Source organism: Eleutherodactylus coqui, chromosome 2 (genome assembly GCF_035609145.1).
Source record: "Eleutherodactylus coqui strain aEleCoq1 chromosome 2, aEleCoq1.hap1, whole genome shotgun sequence".
Taxonomy (NCBI): domain Eukaryota; kingdom Metazoa; phylum Chordata; class Amphibia; order Anura; family Eleutherodactylidae; genus Eleutherodactylus; species Eleutherodactylus coqui.
This window is the reverse complement of record NC_089838.1, coordinates 328,593,017-328,612,677: the sequence shown is the minus strand read 5'-3', so window position 1 is coordinate 328,612,677 and position 19,661 is coordinate 328,593,017. Positions and strand designations below refer to the sequence as shown.

The 19,661-nt window shown below is 43.3% G+C and overlaps 1 protein-coding gene across 1 annotated transcript; it reads left to right on the top strand.

Annotated features, from left to right (window-relative positions):
* Nucleotides 1–960: 960 nt before the first annotated feature.
* On the top strand, nucleotides 961–18,191 carry TNFSF12 (TNF superfamily member 12). The gene is made up of 7 exons (XM_066593830.1): nucleotides 961–1,874; nucleotides 8,841–8,876; nucleotides 11,629–11,710; nucleotides 12,677–12,745; nucleotides 15,663–15,698; nucleotides 15,773–15,897; nucleotides 16,737–18,191. Exons 1-7 carry the CDS (start codon nucleotides 1,707–1,709, stop codon nucleotides 16,986–16,988), a joined length of 768 nt encoding a protein of 255 aa, XP_066449927.1. The 5' UTR covers nucleotides 961–1,706; the 3' UTR covers nucleotides 16,989–18,191.
* Nucleotides 18,192–19,661: the final 1,470 nt, after the last annotated feature.

The following is a 19,661-nucleotide window of genomic DNA, read 5'->3' as shown; positions in this document are numbered from 1 at the left end:
CGCTTCTTCTGTGTATACACTGCGCAGTACCGATTCTCATATATACACTGCACAGTACTGCGTCTCCTATATATACACTGCGCAACACCGCTTCTCCTGTGTGTGTGTGTATATATATATATATATATATATACACACACACACACACGCTGCACAGTACTGCTTCTCCTGTGTATACACTGCGCAGTACCGCTTCTCATATATACACTGCACAGTACTGCGTCTCCTATATATACACTGCACAGTACTGCGTCTCCTATATATACACTGCACAGCACCGCTTCTCTTATACACACTGCACAGTTTTACATGCTCAGTGTAACTTTCCCCATCTATCACTGGCCTTGTGAATGCTGCACCCGCAGTGATGCCCCTAGATCTCCGCTAGTCCTGGAGTTGTCCCCGGTCCTCTCGTGCGTCCTTTACCATCTCTCTACCCCGTTGAGCAGTGCTGGCCCAGACAGGCGATCCTGCAGCCGCCAAGTGTGATGGGACCACACAGGCACTTGTCTCTACATTCTCTAAGAAGCTCTCACACACTACTATGAATACTACTATGACTACTACGAATACTACGACTACTACTACTAATGCTAATACTACTAATAATACTACTATGACTACTACTACTAATACTACTACTACTAATACTACTACTACTAATACTACTACTACTAATACTACTACTATGACTACCACTAATACTATGACTATTGATACTACGACGACTACTGCGACTAATACTACTATGACTACAACAACTACTATTACTACGACTACTGCTACTATTATGTCCTGTCTTATTATCATCTCCATCCATCTTGTTGGTCACTGTCCTTTTCTTCCTCAGTCCGTTACTCCTGGCTGTCGTTACTCCCCCCCTCCTCCTGTCAGGCAGGCTCTGGCCGTCAGCCCCTCTCGCTCCTCCTTCCTTCCTTCTATTTCCTGTCATTCTTTATTTTTTTTCTTCTTTTCTGGAGCTCATCCAGAGACAAGAAAAACATGAGAGCTGAGCCGACCAGCTGAGCACAACTCCTCAGAGTACCCACTCAAGTCTCCCTTCTTCTCCAGAAGTTCAAGCCTCGTCCACCTCAAGTTGCCTGTCACTTCCTTGAGAGGCCATCCTTCAGCAGGATCTTCTCCATCATCATCACTCTTTTACAGTAGACGACTCTTCTCAGTGGCCTTCTGGGGGCTTCCGAATATCCCCGTAACCCTCCATTGTCTGTGACAGTACGAGCGAGGCGATACAACATGGCTGCTCTACGGTCAACATCCACTCATCGTCTTGACCTTTCACGGCTAGAAGGAACTTTCTGAGCGTCTCCAATTTTTTTTAAAGTTTCTTCTGCTGAACTTTTTTTCGGGAAGGCCAACTTTTGGGGGGGCTTTTTTAAGACATAGCCCCCAGTCTTCATCATTTGGGTGGATAGAGTCTGGTCTTCAGCAGGTTTTATTCATTCTCTAGATCCGAGGGGGAAACGCTTCGAATTCTCCAGGAATACTTCTCTTTTTACATTTTTTTTTAAAATTTTTTGAAAACGTTCTTTTGAATGTTTTTCTTAGAATTCGGCTGTGTCTCTGGAGAAATGTAGAGTTCAGCGTCCGGCGTGGTCTTTTAGAGAGGATATTTGTATTTTTGGCAACGGGAGGTGGATGCGGGCGGCGGGACCCTAGAATGAGTTAGAAGGGAAGGAGCGACCTCAATGTCTCGCTGGAGTAAGAAAGGACCAGGCAGAGGTGCTCTGCTTCCGCTGCTACTCTTGGCGCTGGCACTAGGGGGCACTTCTCTTGTCCTGGCATCTTTGAATTTGCTACTGACTACCACCTCCTGGGGCCGAAACGTGTGCCAAGGACCGGCACAGCAGCAGCGGGTAAGTGGCCGTTATATACTGAACCGGTCTGTGGACACAATGTGTTCGGTCGGGGTCTCTGCTGGAGGCGATAACTAATAAGTGTACACTGCATGTAATACTGCAGTGTATCGCACATTACAGGCTTAGATACACAGGTTCAGTGAACAGTATCATACCCTGTAGCTTAGCTCAGCAGGCAGTATCACACATGATAAACTTAGATACAGAAGCTCAGCATACAGAATCATGCATGCTAAGCAGATGATATAACATGATAGGCTGAGATGCAGCAGCTGAGCAGACAGTATCACACTTGACAGGCTTAGATACAGAAGCTTTGCAAACACTATTACAGGTGATAGGATTAGATACATTGACTCAACTAAGAGTATCACACAATATAAGGTTAGATACACAGCTCGGCACACAGGATCATACATGAGAGGCTGAGATACAGAGGCTCAGCAGATATTATCACAAAGGCTTAGATACACAGATTATTCAACTGTATCACATGGTAGTATTAGATACATCATCTTGGCAGACTTTATCACACATGATAGGTTTAGATACACCGGCTCAGTGTCTGATTCCTTTCTATGGTGACGGTTCTCGCGACGCCATTACTCTGTATAGTTGGTCCGGCATCGGAGTTATGGAGTTGGCACGGCAGTCGGCGGTGCATTCCTATCCCAGCGAAAACCCTCCACTGACAGCCGTTACATGTCAGCGTACTGACTGTAGCGTGATATTACAGTAACAGGCCATGGCGTGTGGCATCCGCACTGCGCAGAACATAGACGCCTCATCAGAGAGGTTCAACCAGTGACAGCGCCCTTGCGTCATGCTGCGCCCTCACAGGCCTGGCACCGTCAGCCTGCAGCGTTCCTTTAAGAATACTTATAATGCAGTTTCACAGGGAATATCATTTTCCCATCAGCCCACCCCTGTGGAGCATGTTACATGCTTGCCGTCCTCTTGTACTCATGTTACGTTGTCTTATACTCTAGTCACTTCCAGAGCTGCATGCAGATGAGTGTGCATGGATTTATACAACTAGTATTGGACTTTGTGGCCGCTGTAGGACTAATCAGTGACTTGGGTCATGTGACATTGCCATGATTGTCAATGATGTCACATTGCAACCCACAAGCATTGAGCGCCCCCTACTGATGACTACAGGTAGTTACCATGATAGTTTCCTACCAGCCTCTAGCAGGTAGAACTTCCCATCCCACTGCAGCCCCTGCTGGTTCAGGATCTATATAATAGGACATATACAGACAGTTCTAATGATCTACTGGGGTTACCCAAACCTGCATTTGAACGTGGTGTTCCTAACGCCGCGATTTTCGAGAGCTGCCTGCTCTATTTTTGCAGTTTTTTTACCTCCTCGCCCATCACAATGATGGGGTGCATTAAAAAGCGCTGCAAACTCTGTACCATGTGTTCAAAAACGCTGCTCGAAATTCTGATAAAAATGCCCCGATTACAAGCTGCGTTCTCTGAACGCACATGTGAGAGCGGCGCGGCCTTAGGACGAAAACTACGCCTGCAATTGTTATCCCGGGGCAAAGCAGCAAAGTGGACAGGATTTGCAAAAATCTCGTTCACACGCTGCGGCCAGTCCGTCACAGACGAACCGCGCTGAAATTGTCATGTCGTGTGGAAATCAAAGCCGTGGCAGGTCAATTGTATCGCCGTTTCCGCGTTGGCCTCTCTCCTCACTATACGGAGAGATGGGCGCAGCCGAATACAGACGGCGAAGCCACTTCAAAACCCGCGCCGGACGGCGTGAGTTATACAGCTGCATTTCTGCCGTAGAAATCTCATAGTACTGCCGTGTGGCCATTCCACGAGATTTCCGCGGAATTTCGGTCCCGTGTGACCGTGGCCTAAGGCTGGGTTCACACAGGGCAGATTTGTGCGGAATTTCGCCGTGGCAAATCCACATGCGGCCGCTGATCCCGGGATTAGCCAGCCATGTGGACGAGAATTCTCAGAAATCTCGGCCACACGGGACGGCAAATCCGCTGCGGTTAAGCCAGCAGAAGCCGGCTTTTTTTCTTGCGCTGCGGCCGCACTCTCCTCTATGAGAGCGCCGGCCGCAGCGGAAGAGCGAGCGGCCGGGCCGCTTCAAAAGCACCGCAGGTTTTGAAGCAGCGGTTCTCCTGGTGGAAATCTCGCGATTTTTCACTGCGGCCAAACCACGGGATTTCTGTCGGGAACCCGTCCCGCGGGAACCCAGCCTTAAGGGGTACTCATGTTTTTGTTGTACTTTAGAACCACAATTAAGAAAAATACATAAAAAACCTGCATGTGGTATTTAAAGACCACGAACGTTATTAAGGAGCTGCAAACACTATTGATAACCACATGTGTTTCTGGTGCGTATTTTAATTGTGTGTAAGGCCTCATGTCCACGGGGAAAATCAGGCCCGCTACGGATTCTTCATGGAGAATCCGTAGCGGGTCCCTCCTGCCCCACGGACATGAGCGCTGAAAATAAGAATTAACTCACCTCTCGCACGCTCCGGATCTTCCCTTCGTCGCGGCTTCATCTTCTCTCCGTCGCGGCCGGATCTTCTTTCTTCGGCCCGGTGGATGTGCACGGCACGTTGGTTGCGTGCCGCTCGCATGCGCCGGCCCGAAGAAAAAAGATCTGGCCGCGACGGAGAGAAGATGAAGCCGCGGCGAAGGGAAGATCCGGAGCAGGTGAGTATATTCTGATTTTTGTCTCCCGCGGATCCGGACTGCTTCCATAGGCTTCAATAGAAGCCCGCGGGAGCCGTCCCCGCGGGAGACCCGCACGAAAATGGAGCATGGTCCAGATTTTTTCATGCTGCATTTTTTTTTAATCACTTTTATTGACCATTCGCGGGTATTTATCTACCTGCGGGTGGTCAATGCATCCCTATGGGATGCGGATCCGCATGCGGGTGATCCGCTGCGGATCTTAAATCATATTTAGCCCGTGGACATGAGGCCTAAAGAGTGAAAATATATACAGTAAATACAGAGAGAGATATAACTTATACCAGAGAGAGAGATACATAGATGATAGATAGATAAGAGATAGATAGGAAGATATGAGATAGATAGATAGGAGATAGATAGATAGATAGATAGATAGATAGATAGATAGATAGATAGATAGATAGATAGATAGATAGATAGATAGATAGATAGATAGATAGATAGATAGATAGATAGATAGGAGATAGATAGATAGATAGATAGATAGATAGATAGATAGATATAGATAGGAGATAGATAGATAGATATGAGATAGATAGATAGATAGATAGATAGATAGATAGATAGATAGATAGATATGAGATAGATAGATAGGAGATAGATAGATAGATAGATAGATAGATAGATAGATAGATAGATAGATAGATAGATAGATATAGATAGGAGATAGATAGATAGATAGATAGATAGATAGATAGATATGAGATAGATAGATAGATAGATATAGATAGGAGATAGATAGATAGATAGATAGATAGATAGATAGATATGAGATAGATATGAGATAGATAGATATGAGATAGATAGATAGATAGATAGATATGAGATAGATAGATAGGAGATAGATAGATAGGAGATAGATAGGAGATAGATAGATATGAGATAGATAGATAGATATGAGATAGATAGATAAGAGATAGATAGATATGAGATAGATAGATAGATATGAGAGATAGATAGATAGGAGATAGATAGATAGATAGGAGATAGATATGAAATAGATAGATATGGGATAGATAAATATGAGATAGATAGATAAGAGATAGATATGAGATAGATAGATAGATACATAGATGATAGATAGATATGAGATAGATAGATAAGAGATAGATAGATAGGAGATAGATAGATAGATATGAGATAGATAGATAGATAGGAAATAGATAGATATGAGATAGATAGATAGATAGATATGAGATAGATAGATATGAGATAGATAGATAGATAGATAGATAGATAGATAGATAGATAGATAGATAGATATGAGATAGATAGATAGATATGGGATAGATAGATAGATAGATAGATAGATAGATAGATAGATAGATAGATAGATAGATAGATATGGGATAGATATGGGATAGATAGATAGATAGATATGAGATAGATAGATAGATAGATAGATAGATAGATAGATAGATAGATAGATAGATAGGAGATAGATAGATAGATATGAGATAGATAGATAGATAGATAGGAGATAGATGACATAGATGTGAGATAGATAGATATGAGAGATAGATAGATAGATAGATAGATAGATAGATGACATAGATGTGAGATAGATAGATATGAGATAGATAGATAGTGAAATAGATAGCGAGATAAATATGACATAGATATAAAAAAGATATACATACACACACTATTTACACAGTATATACACACATTATATACACAATATATACACACACACTATATACACGGTATATACACACAATATATACACAGTATATACACTCACTATATACACACACACTATATACACAGTATATACACACACTATATACACACACAGTATATACACACACTATATACACACACACTATATACACAGCATATACACGCACAGTATATACACTTACTATATACACAGTATATATACACACACTATATACACAGTATGTACACTCACTATATACACAGAATAAACACACACTATATACACAGTATATACACACAATATATACACAATATATACACTCACTATATACATAATATATACACACACTACACACAATATATACACAGTATATACACAATATATACACACACTACACACAGTATGTACACACAATATATACACACACACTATATACAACGTATTTACACACGCTATATACACACACTATATACACAGTATATACATACAATATACACACAGTATATACACTCACTATATACACACAATATATACACAGTATATACACAAACTATATACACAGTATATACACTCACTATATACACAATATATACACCCTATATACACAGTATATACATACAATATATACACAGTATACACACTCCGTATAAACACAGTATATACACACACACTATATACACAGTATATACACTCACTATATACACAATATATATACACACACACTATATACACAGTATTTACACACAATATATACACAGTATATACATACACTCTATACTCAGTATATACACAGTATGTATACACACACTATATACACAGTATATACACACACTATATACACACTATATACACAGTATGTATACACAATATTTACACAGTATATACACACACAATATATTCACAGTATATATACACAATATATACACAGTATATTTACACACACTATATATACAGTATATACACTTACTATATATGCTGTATATACACACACACACTATATACACAGTATATATACACACACTATACACAGATATATACACACACTATATACACATATACAGACACACATATACACATACCCCGGGGCCCAGACCAATTCTCCCTTGATAGCAGCAGCAGCACAGGCAGATGCAGTAGATGCCGTTCAGCAGGAGCAGGGGGAGGACATGTTGACATCATCGCTGTGCCCTACCGCCCATGGGACTGCCTCCCTCCTCCTCCCACGCTGCTCTTCTCTAGTTCTTCTCAGGCTGGCCGCACTGCCTGCCCCATGATCGGAACCTTGCTGCAGATAGAGTGGCCAGCCATTAATGCACTGCATATGCATATGTGTATGGCGGAGAGCGGCCTTGGGGCCCCCTGAGCGCAGGGGCCGGGTCGCCACCTTGACCCCAGTGACCCCTTACGGTACACCTATGACTGAATTAATTTCTGCAGGAAGTAGACAGCTCCATTCCTACTACAGTGGCCAGACTTGGTATTACAGGCATAAGTTCTTATTCGTTTCAATGATAGCTGCGCCTGCAATACCAAGCCTGGCCACTGCAGTAGGAATGGAGCTGTCTACTTCCTGGAGAAATCGGCTCAGTGCATGAGTCCAAACAGCTGATCAGTGGGGATCCTGACAGCTGGATTCCTGCCAATCTGCTATTGATGGCCTATCCTCAGATATATATTTTCACTTATTTACTTTATTATTGAGGCACATTGAAAAGTTTTTCACGATTCTGGGTAATTTAGGAGGCTTAAGTTATAATTAATTTTTGACATATATAGTTTTTAATTTTAATTTATATTAAATGTATAATTCTTAATGTATATACATGGTACTGATGATTAACCCCTTAACTTCATGTAATAATTAATTTATGTAATAAACTACAGTAAGCATACATTGAGGAAAATCCCCATCAAATTCCACATCACACCACTGCTATGGACTCTTACGCAGATTTTGACCTGGATCCGCAACAGACCTCACCCAGACATTTGAATGGGTTAAATCCGCTAAGATCCAGGCCAAAATCTGCACCAAATGCTGCGGATCTGTGAACATACCCTTAAGAATTTAATGTATTTCTAGATGTTCTGTTAAACATTAACCCTATAAATAGTACAGGTGATCGTAGTAGGAGGAGTTTAATGTGGGGTTAAGGTGTGGAAGGGGTTAACGCATGGGTCTTACATGCTATATTCTCCTTATCTCTCCTCTGACCTCACACTGATGCAGCACTGACATGCTAGGAAAATCTGTATACTATAGTTCTGTGACCGAGTGTCAGTGATGACGTCATCGGGACCTGAACCAATCAGCTCCCGATGATAGCACCCAAACAGGGTGTTACTAATTCAGTGGGTGTTCTACCCACTGCGGGAAGCCACAATCATGAGCGGAGCAGGTGACATAGATTTATGTTGCTGCTGTGCGGAGAACCCAGGCAGCAGCGACATAAACTTACCGTTGGGAAAGGGTTAAACGTAACTCTGCAGATGACCGGAGTATAAGACATGATGCCAGTCTCAATACCCATTTTATTCTTACATCATACTTGTTTGTACTTCAGGTGCATCCATTGCAGGAGCCCAGTGCTGATACCCAGGTAAGAGAGTCCCATTCTTCCCTTGCCTCTACGTGTGACGGCAGTGCCACATAATACTCGGGGTCCTGGGCTTCTAGCTGCTACATTCTTCCCTTACCTCCAGGTGTGACGGCAGTGCCACATAATACTCGGGGTCCTGGGCTTCTAGCTGCTACATTCTTCCCTTACCTCCAGGTGTGACGGCAGTGCCACATAATACTCGGGGTCCTGGGCTTCTAGCTGCTACATTCTTCCCTTACCTCCAGGTGTGACGGCAGTGCCACATAATACTCGGGGTCCTGGGCTTCTAGCTGCTACATTCTTCCCTTACCTCCGGGTGTGACGGCAGTGCCACATAATACTCGGGGTACTGGGCTTCTAGCTGCTACATTCTTCCCTTACCTCCAGGTGTGACGGCAGTGCCACATAATACTCGGGGTACTGGGCTTCTAGCTGCTACGTTGCTGTACCACTGTTTATTGATTTTGTAGATGTTTTAGTTCATACTAACTTGTCATTGAATAATACGAGGGGTGCTGATAAGTTTTTGGATCTGATCACAGAAAACTGACCCAGAATAATGATATTTCAGAGTCATTCTACGCCGTCCCATCGGCTATCAATGCACTTCTGACTGCGGCGTTGGAACGTCTTCAACCCACCCAGATAGAAGGCCTTTCGTTGGGCGGCAAACCAGACTGCAGGAATTCGATCAACAATTGCATCAGAAATGAAGACAAACTTGGTTTCCCTGAGGTGATTCTTCACATTAGCAAATAAGGGAGATGGAATAATGATTCCATCTCCCTTATTTGCATATTACCTAGAGGAGCATAAATGGCCTTTTGAGTCTCCTCACTCACCGTCTAGGTGCTCTCCCAAAGGAGAAAAGATAGCGTTTCTGATCTTCAAATTATAAAACAGGTGATAGTACGAGGGGGCCGGATCGGGTGAATGAGGAGGATGATCGAGCATCTTGATGCCCAGGTTGCTGTAGGTGATGGCCGCTGTGTGGGATGAGCCATTGTTGGGCAAGAACACGACACCTTGGATCTACTTTCTGAGTCTTTTAGACGTTATTTAGAAGTGGGGAACCATTGTGTCTCTATTCTTTTTGCTGGTCTTTTGACTCAGGATCATACATAAAAATCCAGTTCTCACCCATCGTCACTGGAAAGCATCAGCATCCTGCCGAAAGCACTGCAGAATTCCCCAGTAGGTGTGCACTTCTGATTTCGGGACCCACTTGGCAGACACCTTCCTCATACCCAGATGATCGTTAATTACGGACTCAACTCTTTCTCTGGCAATGTTTAGAGCCTCGGCCATCATCTTAGCAGAAACTTTCGAGAATCAAGTCACGGATGGAGGATGGGGCGTCTTAATCGTTTCTGTTGAAAAGGCCGTTTTTAAATTTAGCAATCCAATTGTTCACCATTTAGTAGGAAGAACACTTATTGCCTAATATTTGCACCATGTCACCTTACATGACTTTGGCCGACATCCCTTTCAGAAACGGGAACCTCCTCACTGCTCTGCTGTCCTTAGCAGTGAAGTCTGCTGCAGACGCCACCATGTTGTCTTCAGACCTACATAACATAAGGATGACATATGAGATCAGGCCAAAGTTTGCTCACAAAGTATTGCAAAGATTAAGCTTGCTAATGATATAACGGTCAGTGATGTCAGAACACATGAAGATCACAATGCCAAGCACTTATCAGCACCCCACCCCCTCCCGTATATGACCTAACAGGATGTCTGCTGGTCTTCACCTTATGAAGATGCAGTGGTCAACATTAAAGCACTTCGGCTTAATTGCCAAATATAAGCCGATCCATAGAATGAAACCACCATCGTTTATGTGTCCATGTTGTACAAAATCTTCTCTTAACCAACAGCCTCCATTGTCGGTCCACTACTTTGGTGGCCCTCATTTACCTGTGGGTCTACATTGTGTTTCACTTAGAGGAGGATGTTTTAGCTATATCTGACTGTATCATAGCTGCTATGACAGGTGTAGCCTTGTTTTTGTGATCTATAGCAATTCCCAAGGCTCTTGGAGATCTCATCATCTTGGATCATCTTTCTCAATTCCTCCATCTTCTGTCTCCTCTAATTTTAGTTCTTATCTTCATTAACACTAACGATACCTCTACATGGGACCACTATTGGGTGCATAAGCACCTGACGGCCTTCCCACCCACTATTACTCCTTTGCTCTACACAGGAGCGATAGTACTTTTGTAAATAGTGGTGGAGCGTGCCAGGGATCGTTCCAGCCCACCTACATTCACAGTTGAACGACTGCCTGTTTACACAGGCCGAAAGTCGCTTGGTTTTAAGTTCTGCTAAAAATCAAGCATTTCTGATGAGTGATTTCTTGCTCAGTGCCGTCGGCGGCTGCTTGAACATGTGACTGTCACCCAAATTCGCTGATTCCAGTGTTAATAAAGGTACCTTATGTCTATGGGAATCCTTCCCTTACTTTTCATCCACATCCTTTTTCCTCTTGTTCTTACCATGATCTTCCATGTCCCATTGGATTTATGTCGACCTTCATATAGAAAAGTAGTCTTGTATACTGTATGGCTGTGCATTATCTCACTGGGTTCCTGGCCCACCCATTGGTGTTGGTCTCCTTCTGCTGGCAAACATTGGGAGCATTACAAGATCCTTGATCTACTTAAGCTATAATGATCCAAGATGGACTCCACAGTCATGGGCCTTGGCATGGTGTCCAATCTAATACTCAACCACATATTTTTTTTAGATCTATTACCAGAATATTTGGGAAAAACATCAACTCCTTTATCAGAAGCTGACAGAAGATCGGAGACGTCACAGGCGTTCAGGTGATACCACACAATAGTGGAACATAGATGAACAACGCAGAATTGAATTCCGCACCACATGTCCGTTCCCGCTAGGATTTGTGAAATCTTGTCCACATGGCTGGCTAATCCCAGGATTAGAAGCCACAGGCGGAATGGCCGCTCAGAAAATCTGCGGCAATTCCGTCCGGTGTAAACCCAGCCTAAGCGGTCCAGAAAGTGAAACTTTACGATAAGTTACCCTAAACATTAAAGGGAACCTGACAGTGGTTTCCACCCTACTAAACTAATTACAGGAGCAGACCAGGGAATTACAGCAATCTACATATATAACTTTGTTTCATGTGTATTTCTTGCATAGACGTTTTCTATGGGAAGTTTGCGTAGCGGCACATGTGCAGATCAAGGGTACCTTTTGAGAGCAGATTGGTTGTTCCCGTCTGGGCGCCGGTCCGCAAACTTCCAGCGCATGTATGAGAAATCAAAACGCTCCATGGATGACATGGTAGTCAGCAGCCAAGGTGGCGGGCTTATGCCAAAAACTCCAAGCAGAAGAGACGGTCCGGGCCAGCCCACTGGACCGCAGATATTTCCACGCGGCATGGGAGATTTTATAGGAGGTTTTGCTTTCAAGAGGAACATTATATATGGAAATTGCTGTGATTCACTGCTCTGCTCCTGTAGGGTTCACTTTAAGATTTTTTTGCCCAAAAGGTGAAGCTTCACTGTAGGTTACCCAGAAGGTTTAGCATCACTGCCAGTTACCCAAATAGTTGAGTTTCACTGAAAGTTGTCCAAATATTTGTCCCTTGCTGTACGTTTCCAAAAAGTATTACAACAAATTGCCCAAAATGTTGAGCTTCATTATAGTGTGTACTTAAAACATGTCCAACTCTAAAAGTGAAATGGCTCGGCTTAAGGATAAAAGAAACTTTTTGGATATTATAATGTGAGATTATCTTCTAACTATTCCTATTTCTTTTCCAGCCAATGGAAACAGAAGGAACAGACAAAATAATCGTAGATCTACAACAGTCACGGCGGCGCATTATGAAGGTAATAAAAGTGAAATTTTTATTTTAGGCCTCTCATGAAGACAACCTCTGTCCATATGCAATGGTAGGGGCCTTGATGTCATAGAGGGGAGTTCCTTACTCAGAACCCTCCTATATGGGCCAAAAGGAAGAGCTGCTCCAGTGGACTCCAGTTGTCCATACATTAAATGGATGGCCATTTGTCTACAGCTGCCAATCGCTGGCCACATATTTAAAATCAGCTGTTTGTTGGAGCCAAACTTGCAGTAACTGACTGATACCAACTGACTCTGTCACTGCCTGAGTGTTGTTGTTAATGATGAGCAACACTTTATAGCTATAGTCTAATCATCAATACTTCCCGGAGGATGGAAAAACGTCATCGCCAGATAGTAACATGACAGTAAGCTCAGTCGACTCCAATAGATCAACACTGAAAACATGTCAACCAAGTAGAAGACCTTTCCACTTTGGTGGAATGAATAGTCTGCAGCATGCGGCAACAGCCACCAATGCTATTGTGTCAACATGGATGATAATCTTGAACCCATGACATAAATACAGAATTAAGTCACATTATTCTGACCACCACCTAAAATTCTGAGTAACCACCGTGTGCTGCACGGACAGCAGCTGGACGGGCTGGGAGTAACTCAGTAAGGTGCTAGTTGGTTGTCTCAGGTATCTGGAACCATGCTGACTGCATCCAACAGAGGAGGGTACATGGAGAAGGATTCATACAGCGAACACAACGCTCAAGGTGGTCCTACAGATGCTCAATTAGGTTCATGTCTGTTGAATTGGGGGACCAGGGAAGTACTTGGAAGTCCCAGCCGCTGTCAGACATTTCTAGCCATATGACATGTCACATTATGTGGCTGGAAGATCCCATTTGCCCCAGGGAAGACAATCAACATGTATGGGTGCATGTGATTTACAAGGATGAATTCATAGCCAGATCAGTTCAGAGTGTCTTCCACATGGACGATCAGCCCAGAGAACACCACAGAAACATTCCCCAGACCGCCACTGGCTTGTGTTCTTCCAGCAATGGTTGCACGGTGATTGTTCTCAGATGTTTCTTGCCTGACACACCGACGTCCATCCGTTCGATGAAGCATTTTTTCCGATGCACCTTAGTTAGTTTACAGTAGGTACAGTGACCATCCGTCTGCTTCGGAGCCTCATACGCAGTAGGGTTCGCTAAACTGATGTTTTAGACACATGTCTGGTAGCTCCCTGGTTCCTTTTCTATGATGAGCGTCTCAACTGTAACATATCGGTCAGCCTTCATACACCTTCATAGCCGCCAATCAGCTGTCACATCAATGGATGGCGCTCCGCAGTTTCTATGTCAATAATTCCAATGGTGCCGTTTGTCCGCTTATGATACATGCGAACAGTTCACAAACTGAGCTGTCTGTCTGAGAAATACGGCCACCCTGTGGTTCATCATCAAGAAGTTCGCAACTCTTTTAAGTTTAAAAATAGTTTTTTAAACATTTTCCAACATACAAGTTTACATTAACAAAAATAAAGGAAATTGGGCAGGGTGGGGGTAGAGAAGGGCAATCTTGAGTCTTACACAATATGGCTATTTCAATGAGGCAAGGAATTTTCTGGATTAATCATTGCAATCTATAAATTCAGCAGTATTTCAGAAAGAAGAACTCGACCATCGGAGGTCACCGTATTACAGATAAACTTGATCAACTTAACTCCTATTGAAACAAGCGGGGAGGTCTGACTGTGTTGGATTGGGTTAGTGCCATCTTGGGCATCCGTTTGAACTTTCATATACAGTCAATAATAGCTATATTTTTCCCTTTTCACCCAGTAGATTCCCCCCTCCGACTAAGCTCCCACAAGCCTGCTCCTCTGGTAGTAGACCCGAGATAGGGTCTTAAACGTATAAGTACCACCAGACAAAAACACAGACTGGGAAGGGTCGCGTCCATAGTTCGATATGAGGGGAGGGAACAGGTGAGGAGGAGATGGGAGTTCAAGTCCAGGCCCCTTCATCATCTAGGTGTGCCCCCCAAAGTCCTATTTCCTCCATCTCAGGAGGTGCCTGACTCTATCCACCTTCCACCTGAACGCCGCCCAGGCCTGCCAGGTATAGTAGTTTTTCCCATGCCTCCGGTTCCTCTACCCCCAACTCCTCAAAATGCATGGGAGTGTGGAGCTCCTCCACCCACATTATCCGGGCAGTACTGGAGCACCACAGTCTCGGAATAATTCGTCTGACTGCTATAATAAAAAATCAGAGGCGGCTCCTTTTTGCCTCTCTCGTCGAACTGGGAAACATAGAAAGAAGAGCCAGTTCCGGAGTAGGGGTCGTCCCTGTGTGGCATGTATGGTTATAGAGCTCTATCATCTCTTTCCAAAGATTCAACACATGAGAACAGCCCCACCAGATATTTATCATTGTGCCTCTGCTGCTATTACATCTCAACAAGTGGAGGGGATCTGAGGAAATATCCCCTGGAGCCGACCCGGTGTTCTGTACCACCTAGACAATATTCTGAAATTCAGGTCCTGGATTCTACCCACCGAGGAGAGCTTGTGCGTCAAAAGCCATGCCATGTAAATCCCCTTCTTTACCTAACGAGTGATATGTGAGCAGACTGCCTATTGCACCCCTTATATACCCACCGAGCCAGACCGTAATACGTCACTTCCAACGTCGAAAGTAGGAGGTAGTCATAATAATGTGACTTTACTATATAACTCAGGATGTTTGGAGAGCACACGAAGAGTCATACCCAAGTATCGGAAAGTGGCCACCATATCTACACTAGATTTACATTTTACTGCTTTAGATCTGATGATCCAGAAACCCTTCCAGAAGGGATAGGTGTAAATGGGTCTTTGCCAGTTTTTGAGATGATGTTAACAAACTCTTGCTGGACATCAATAGTCTCTTTTGTGCTTTGCAGTTAAAATGCCTAAAGGAGGACAACAGATGAATGCAGGTAAGCCAAATGACAGACGCGTTGCCCTCTTTTTCCATTATGCGATATAAATGCTAAACCTTCTCCTTTTTCAGATGATAATGGTACAATTCTGCACTGGACTGAAGTAGCAAGAAACTCTACCAGTCCCGTCAAATATGATGATGGAAAGGGGGAGTTTACAGTTAATGTCAAGGGACTGTTCTATTTGTATTGCCAGGTGAGAAGGAACTCATCTCTTTGATCTTCACTTTCCCTGTAATGAAGTAAATTGGGCATCTATCTCATCTTGTTTCACCTTCTTTTGTGGTCTACCACATATTTAGTCATAATTACTACCACTATAAACCACCTTCATCCTTCTTCTTAAATCCACCACAAGATTATTGACGCCTTAACGCTCATTTCTAGTCAACGCTGTTGTGGAAATCTTGTGGGAGCATTGTCCTAAGGACTCCCTACTAGCTAGACATCCACAAGGAGAATCAGTATATGGCAAGATTCCCTACATTTCTGGTCTAAAATACTCATTAGTTGGTTGTTTTTATTAACATTTCACTAAAGACCCCAGGATAACATATGTGGTAGTATAAAGTAGTGCCACAATCCCAAATGGATAGTAATCAGGTATCTCCTACTAGTCACAAATTTTGGTAAGCCTCATAACACTAGTAAAATTGCTTTGATTTTACCACAACTTCTTATCAATATCATCTTCTCAGCTTCTTCATCTACTTTGTATGTAGATTGATAGCCTACATTGATACCCTACATACTATCAACCTTCTTCATCTAGCATCATCCTACCTTTATCTTTCTCACCTGACCACATGCTAAATCTCAAGTAATTTTGTGCTTTCATACTGTCTTCAACAAGTCTCCTATATAAAATTGGTCTACCATCAACTTAGAATATCCAACCTACTGCTATTTTCAAATTCATTGACTTCTTCATTCTCTTGGTTCTACCACTTCTTCAGTCATACTCTGTCACTGCTGACCTCTTTAAATTGTCCCATTAATGCTTTCTTTTAAAGCTTTTGTCTCCTTCATTCGAAGGTACACTTTAATGAAGACCGAAGCAGCTATATTAAGTTGGATCTACTATTAGATGGAAATCTGATATTTCGCAGCTTACAAGAGTTTTCTGCTACTGCCGCAAGCATCCGTAACCCCAAACTAAAGAGCTGCAGTGTTTCGGGGCTTGTGGTTCTTCGCCCCGGCAATACACTTCGTATCAAAACTCTACCCAAAGTTAGCTTGAGAGTAGAGCATTTCCTCACCTACTTTGGCCTTTTCCAGGTTCACTGAGAGTGTTGATGGTAGGGGATTAGGAAAACCGGGAACATTTTCCATACCCTTGCCATTAAGACACCTTAGGCCTGGTTTAAGAGGCAGTTTTAAGCATCAAAACATTTTTAGAATGCAAAAACATGGCCACCTCTAAAAAAGGTCTTAAACCTTGTGTTTGTCATTGCAGAGGATAAACAACCCCAACCCTTGTAGCTCTAAACAATTAATCTAAATCATGATACAGAATCCACTTCATGTCAAGAACAAAGACTGTAATGTTACCAGCCACTGAAGAAATCCTGAGTCAACAACAAAGCAGAACTTTCTGTAGTGACTCCTTATATAGGGATAAAAATCCACAGGAAGTATTACATGAGGCAGAAACTGTTACGATTAGGACAAGCCAGAAAGCAGAACTTACATGTCTATCCTGATTGTGTCGTTCAACTACCCAGAGGGAAGATTAAATGACGTTTTGCACAAGATTTGTGAATGAAACAGTCCATAGATCCAAAAACTAGCAGTATACTATGCCACATTCTGCTAATAGTCCACGTTCTGGAACATGGAGAGTAGAACACCTCTATATGTCGCATTAGATCACTGAGTATAGTCCAGTTGACCCATGGTGGCCATACAACCAGTGTTCCTCTCCTGTCTTCAGATTGGGTCTTCAGGTCTCTCGATGACTATGGTGTTCATGACTTCCCTGTCTGTCTTGAGTCAAGCCTTAAACTCTTCCAAGCCAAAGTCGCCTTCACCATTGAGTTGGGACTCGTCATGGTATGGCTCAAATACGATAAAACTCTGGATGCCAAGTGGAAGGCTCTACTTGATTTGGTCAAGGATCTGCTATCTGATTACCTTGCCATTCGTGGTCTTCTCAAAAATCATTGTCATGTAGAGCGATTACAAAGACTATGCAGAGATCTACATAGACACCCGGCACCTTAATTATACAAAGTAGAATGTACTACAGGATAACAGGGTTCAGCGTATGAATTGAACATTGGGTAATAAGAAGTGTCTACAGGTTTGATGTATGCAGTAACTAGTCAACTTTTTGTATAGCCTTTGTTTTTCTCTGTATTTCACTCCAACCCACTAACCTTGCGGACTATGTGAATCATTCCTTTGCACCGATGATCTGTACAGGTCATAACCTGATATTTGCTGACTATATATAACACTGATCACTTTCAAATAAAAGTAAAGTTTATACATGGGTTACTATGAGAGGATGCTGGTGCTTATTAGTTAGTTGTAGAGATGAGCGAGTATACTCGAGCGAGTAGTGCCTTAGCGGAGTATCTCCCCGCTCGTCTCTAAAGATTCGGTCCGTTCCTCCCCGCTCTTCCCCGCCGCTCCCCGCCCCCCGTCGGCCCCCGAATCTTTAGAGACGAGCGGGGAGATACTCGGCTAAGGCACTACTCGCTCAAGTAATCTGCCTTAGCGAGTATACTCGCTCATCTCCAGTTAGTTGTTGTATTGGGGTAGTATAAAAAACAATATACAGTACCTAAAAATAAACTCCCCCTCTCTCGGATTAACATTTTCAGCGGAGCTTTCAATCTAATCAACACAGAAAAACTTATTAACAGGGTTTTAAGGATTAGAAAAGCAGCACCACAACTATTTGCAGGTTGTGTGTGATATTGCAGCTCAGCTCCATTCATTTCAATAGAGCTGCAACACCAAAAACAACCCATGGATGGGTGTGGCGCTGTATTTAGAAGAAAGCAGCCATGATTCTCTATCTCTGGACAACCCATTTAAAGTCAATGACTATTGCTCCCGTGATTTTACACAGGAATGATCGTTGTTCAGTAACTGGAGGTGAACCGGGCCAACTATCATCCAAAAGATTCAAGCAATTATCTGGGCTATTACTGTCTTGTGTGAAGGTACCCGCAAACAAATGCATTCATTACAATTAGCAGATGCGTAAATATGTACCCCCTTTATAGTTAGCATTGAGCAGGACTACATTTGATAGCCTCATGTCTGTGGATAGTTCTCAATCATCTGTAGGGCGCTACAAGGCGCGTTCACACAGTTCAGTCAAATTATGGGTTATTACTGAGATTACTGCAAAATGCTGCATTTTTGTGAAATTGTGGCATTTTGCTGTCGTTTCGTGGTAATCACAGCAATAACCATGATCTGAACAAACTATGTAAATCGACAAAATTCTTAACTAGAGATGAGCGAGTAGTGCCTTATGCGAGTACCTGCCCGCACGTCTCTAAAAATTCGGGGGCCGTCGGGGGGCGGGGAGCGGCGGGGGGAGAGAGTGAGATCTCCCCCCCCTTCCTCCCCGCTCCCCACGGCACCCGAATCTTTAGAGACGAGCGGGCAGGTACTCGCATAAGGCACTACTCGCTCGAGTAGTTTGCCTTAGCGGGTACGCTCGCTCATCTCTATTCTTAACCCAACGTCTTTGTGAAACTTTGCATGCCTTAACATGAGGACTACGAATGAACATCAACTGTGTCTTCAAGTTCACCCGCACCTTGTCAGGTAAGCGGCGTTCTGGTCACCTCATAACTTTGTTTTACTAATCCACTCCTACTAAGCTTCGGCTCTAAGGGGCTGACCACACTGCTTTATTTTGCCTCTGTTTTACATACGGACTTCGGAAGTGTGCTCCAGCCTGACCGCGGGTCTCCAGATGCGAACGCCAAGCCTTAT

What these genes read in the sequence shown, in the direction of transcription:
- TNFSF12 (XM_066593830.1), top strand. Translation starts at nt 1,707, where the DNA reads ATGTCTCGCTGGAGTAAGAAAGGACCAGGCAGAGGTGCTCTGCTTCCG. An exon ending in GACCGGCACAGCAGCAGCGG is followed by an intron (nt 1,875 to 8,840) that starts GTAAGTGGCCGT and finishes TTTGTACTTCAG; the next exon opens with GTGCATCCATTGCAGGAGCC. An exon ending in TGTTCTATTTGTATTGCCAG is followed by an intron (nt 15,898 to 16,736) that starts GTGAGAAGGAAC and finishes CTTCATTCGAAG; the next exon opens with GTACACTTTAATGAAGACCG.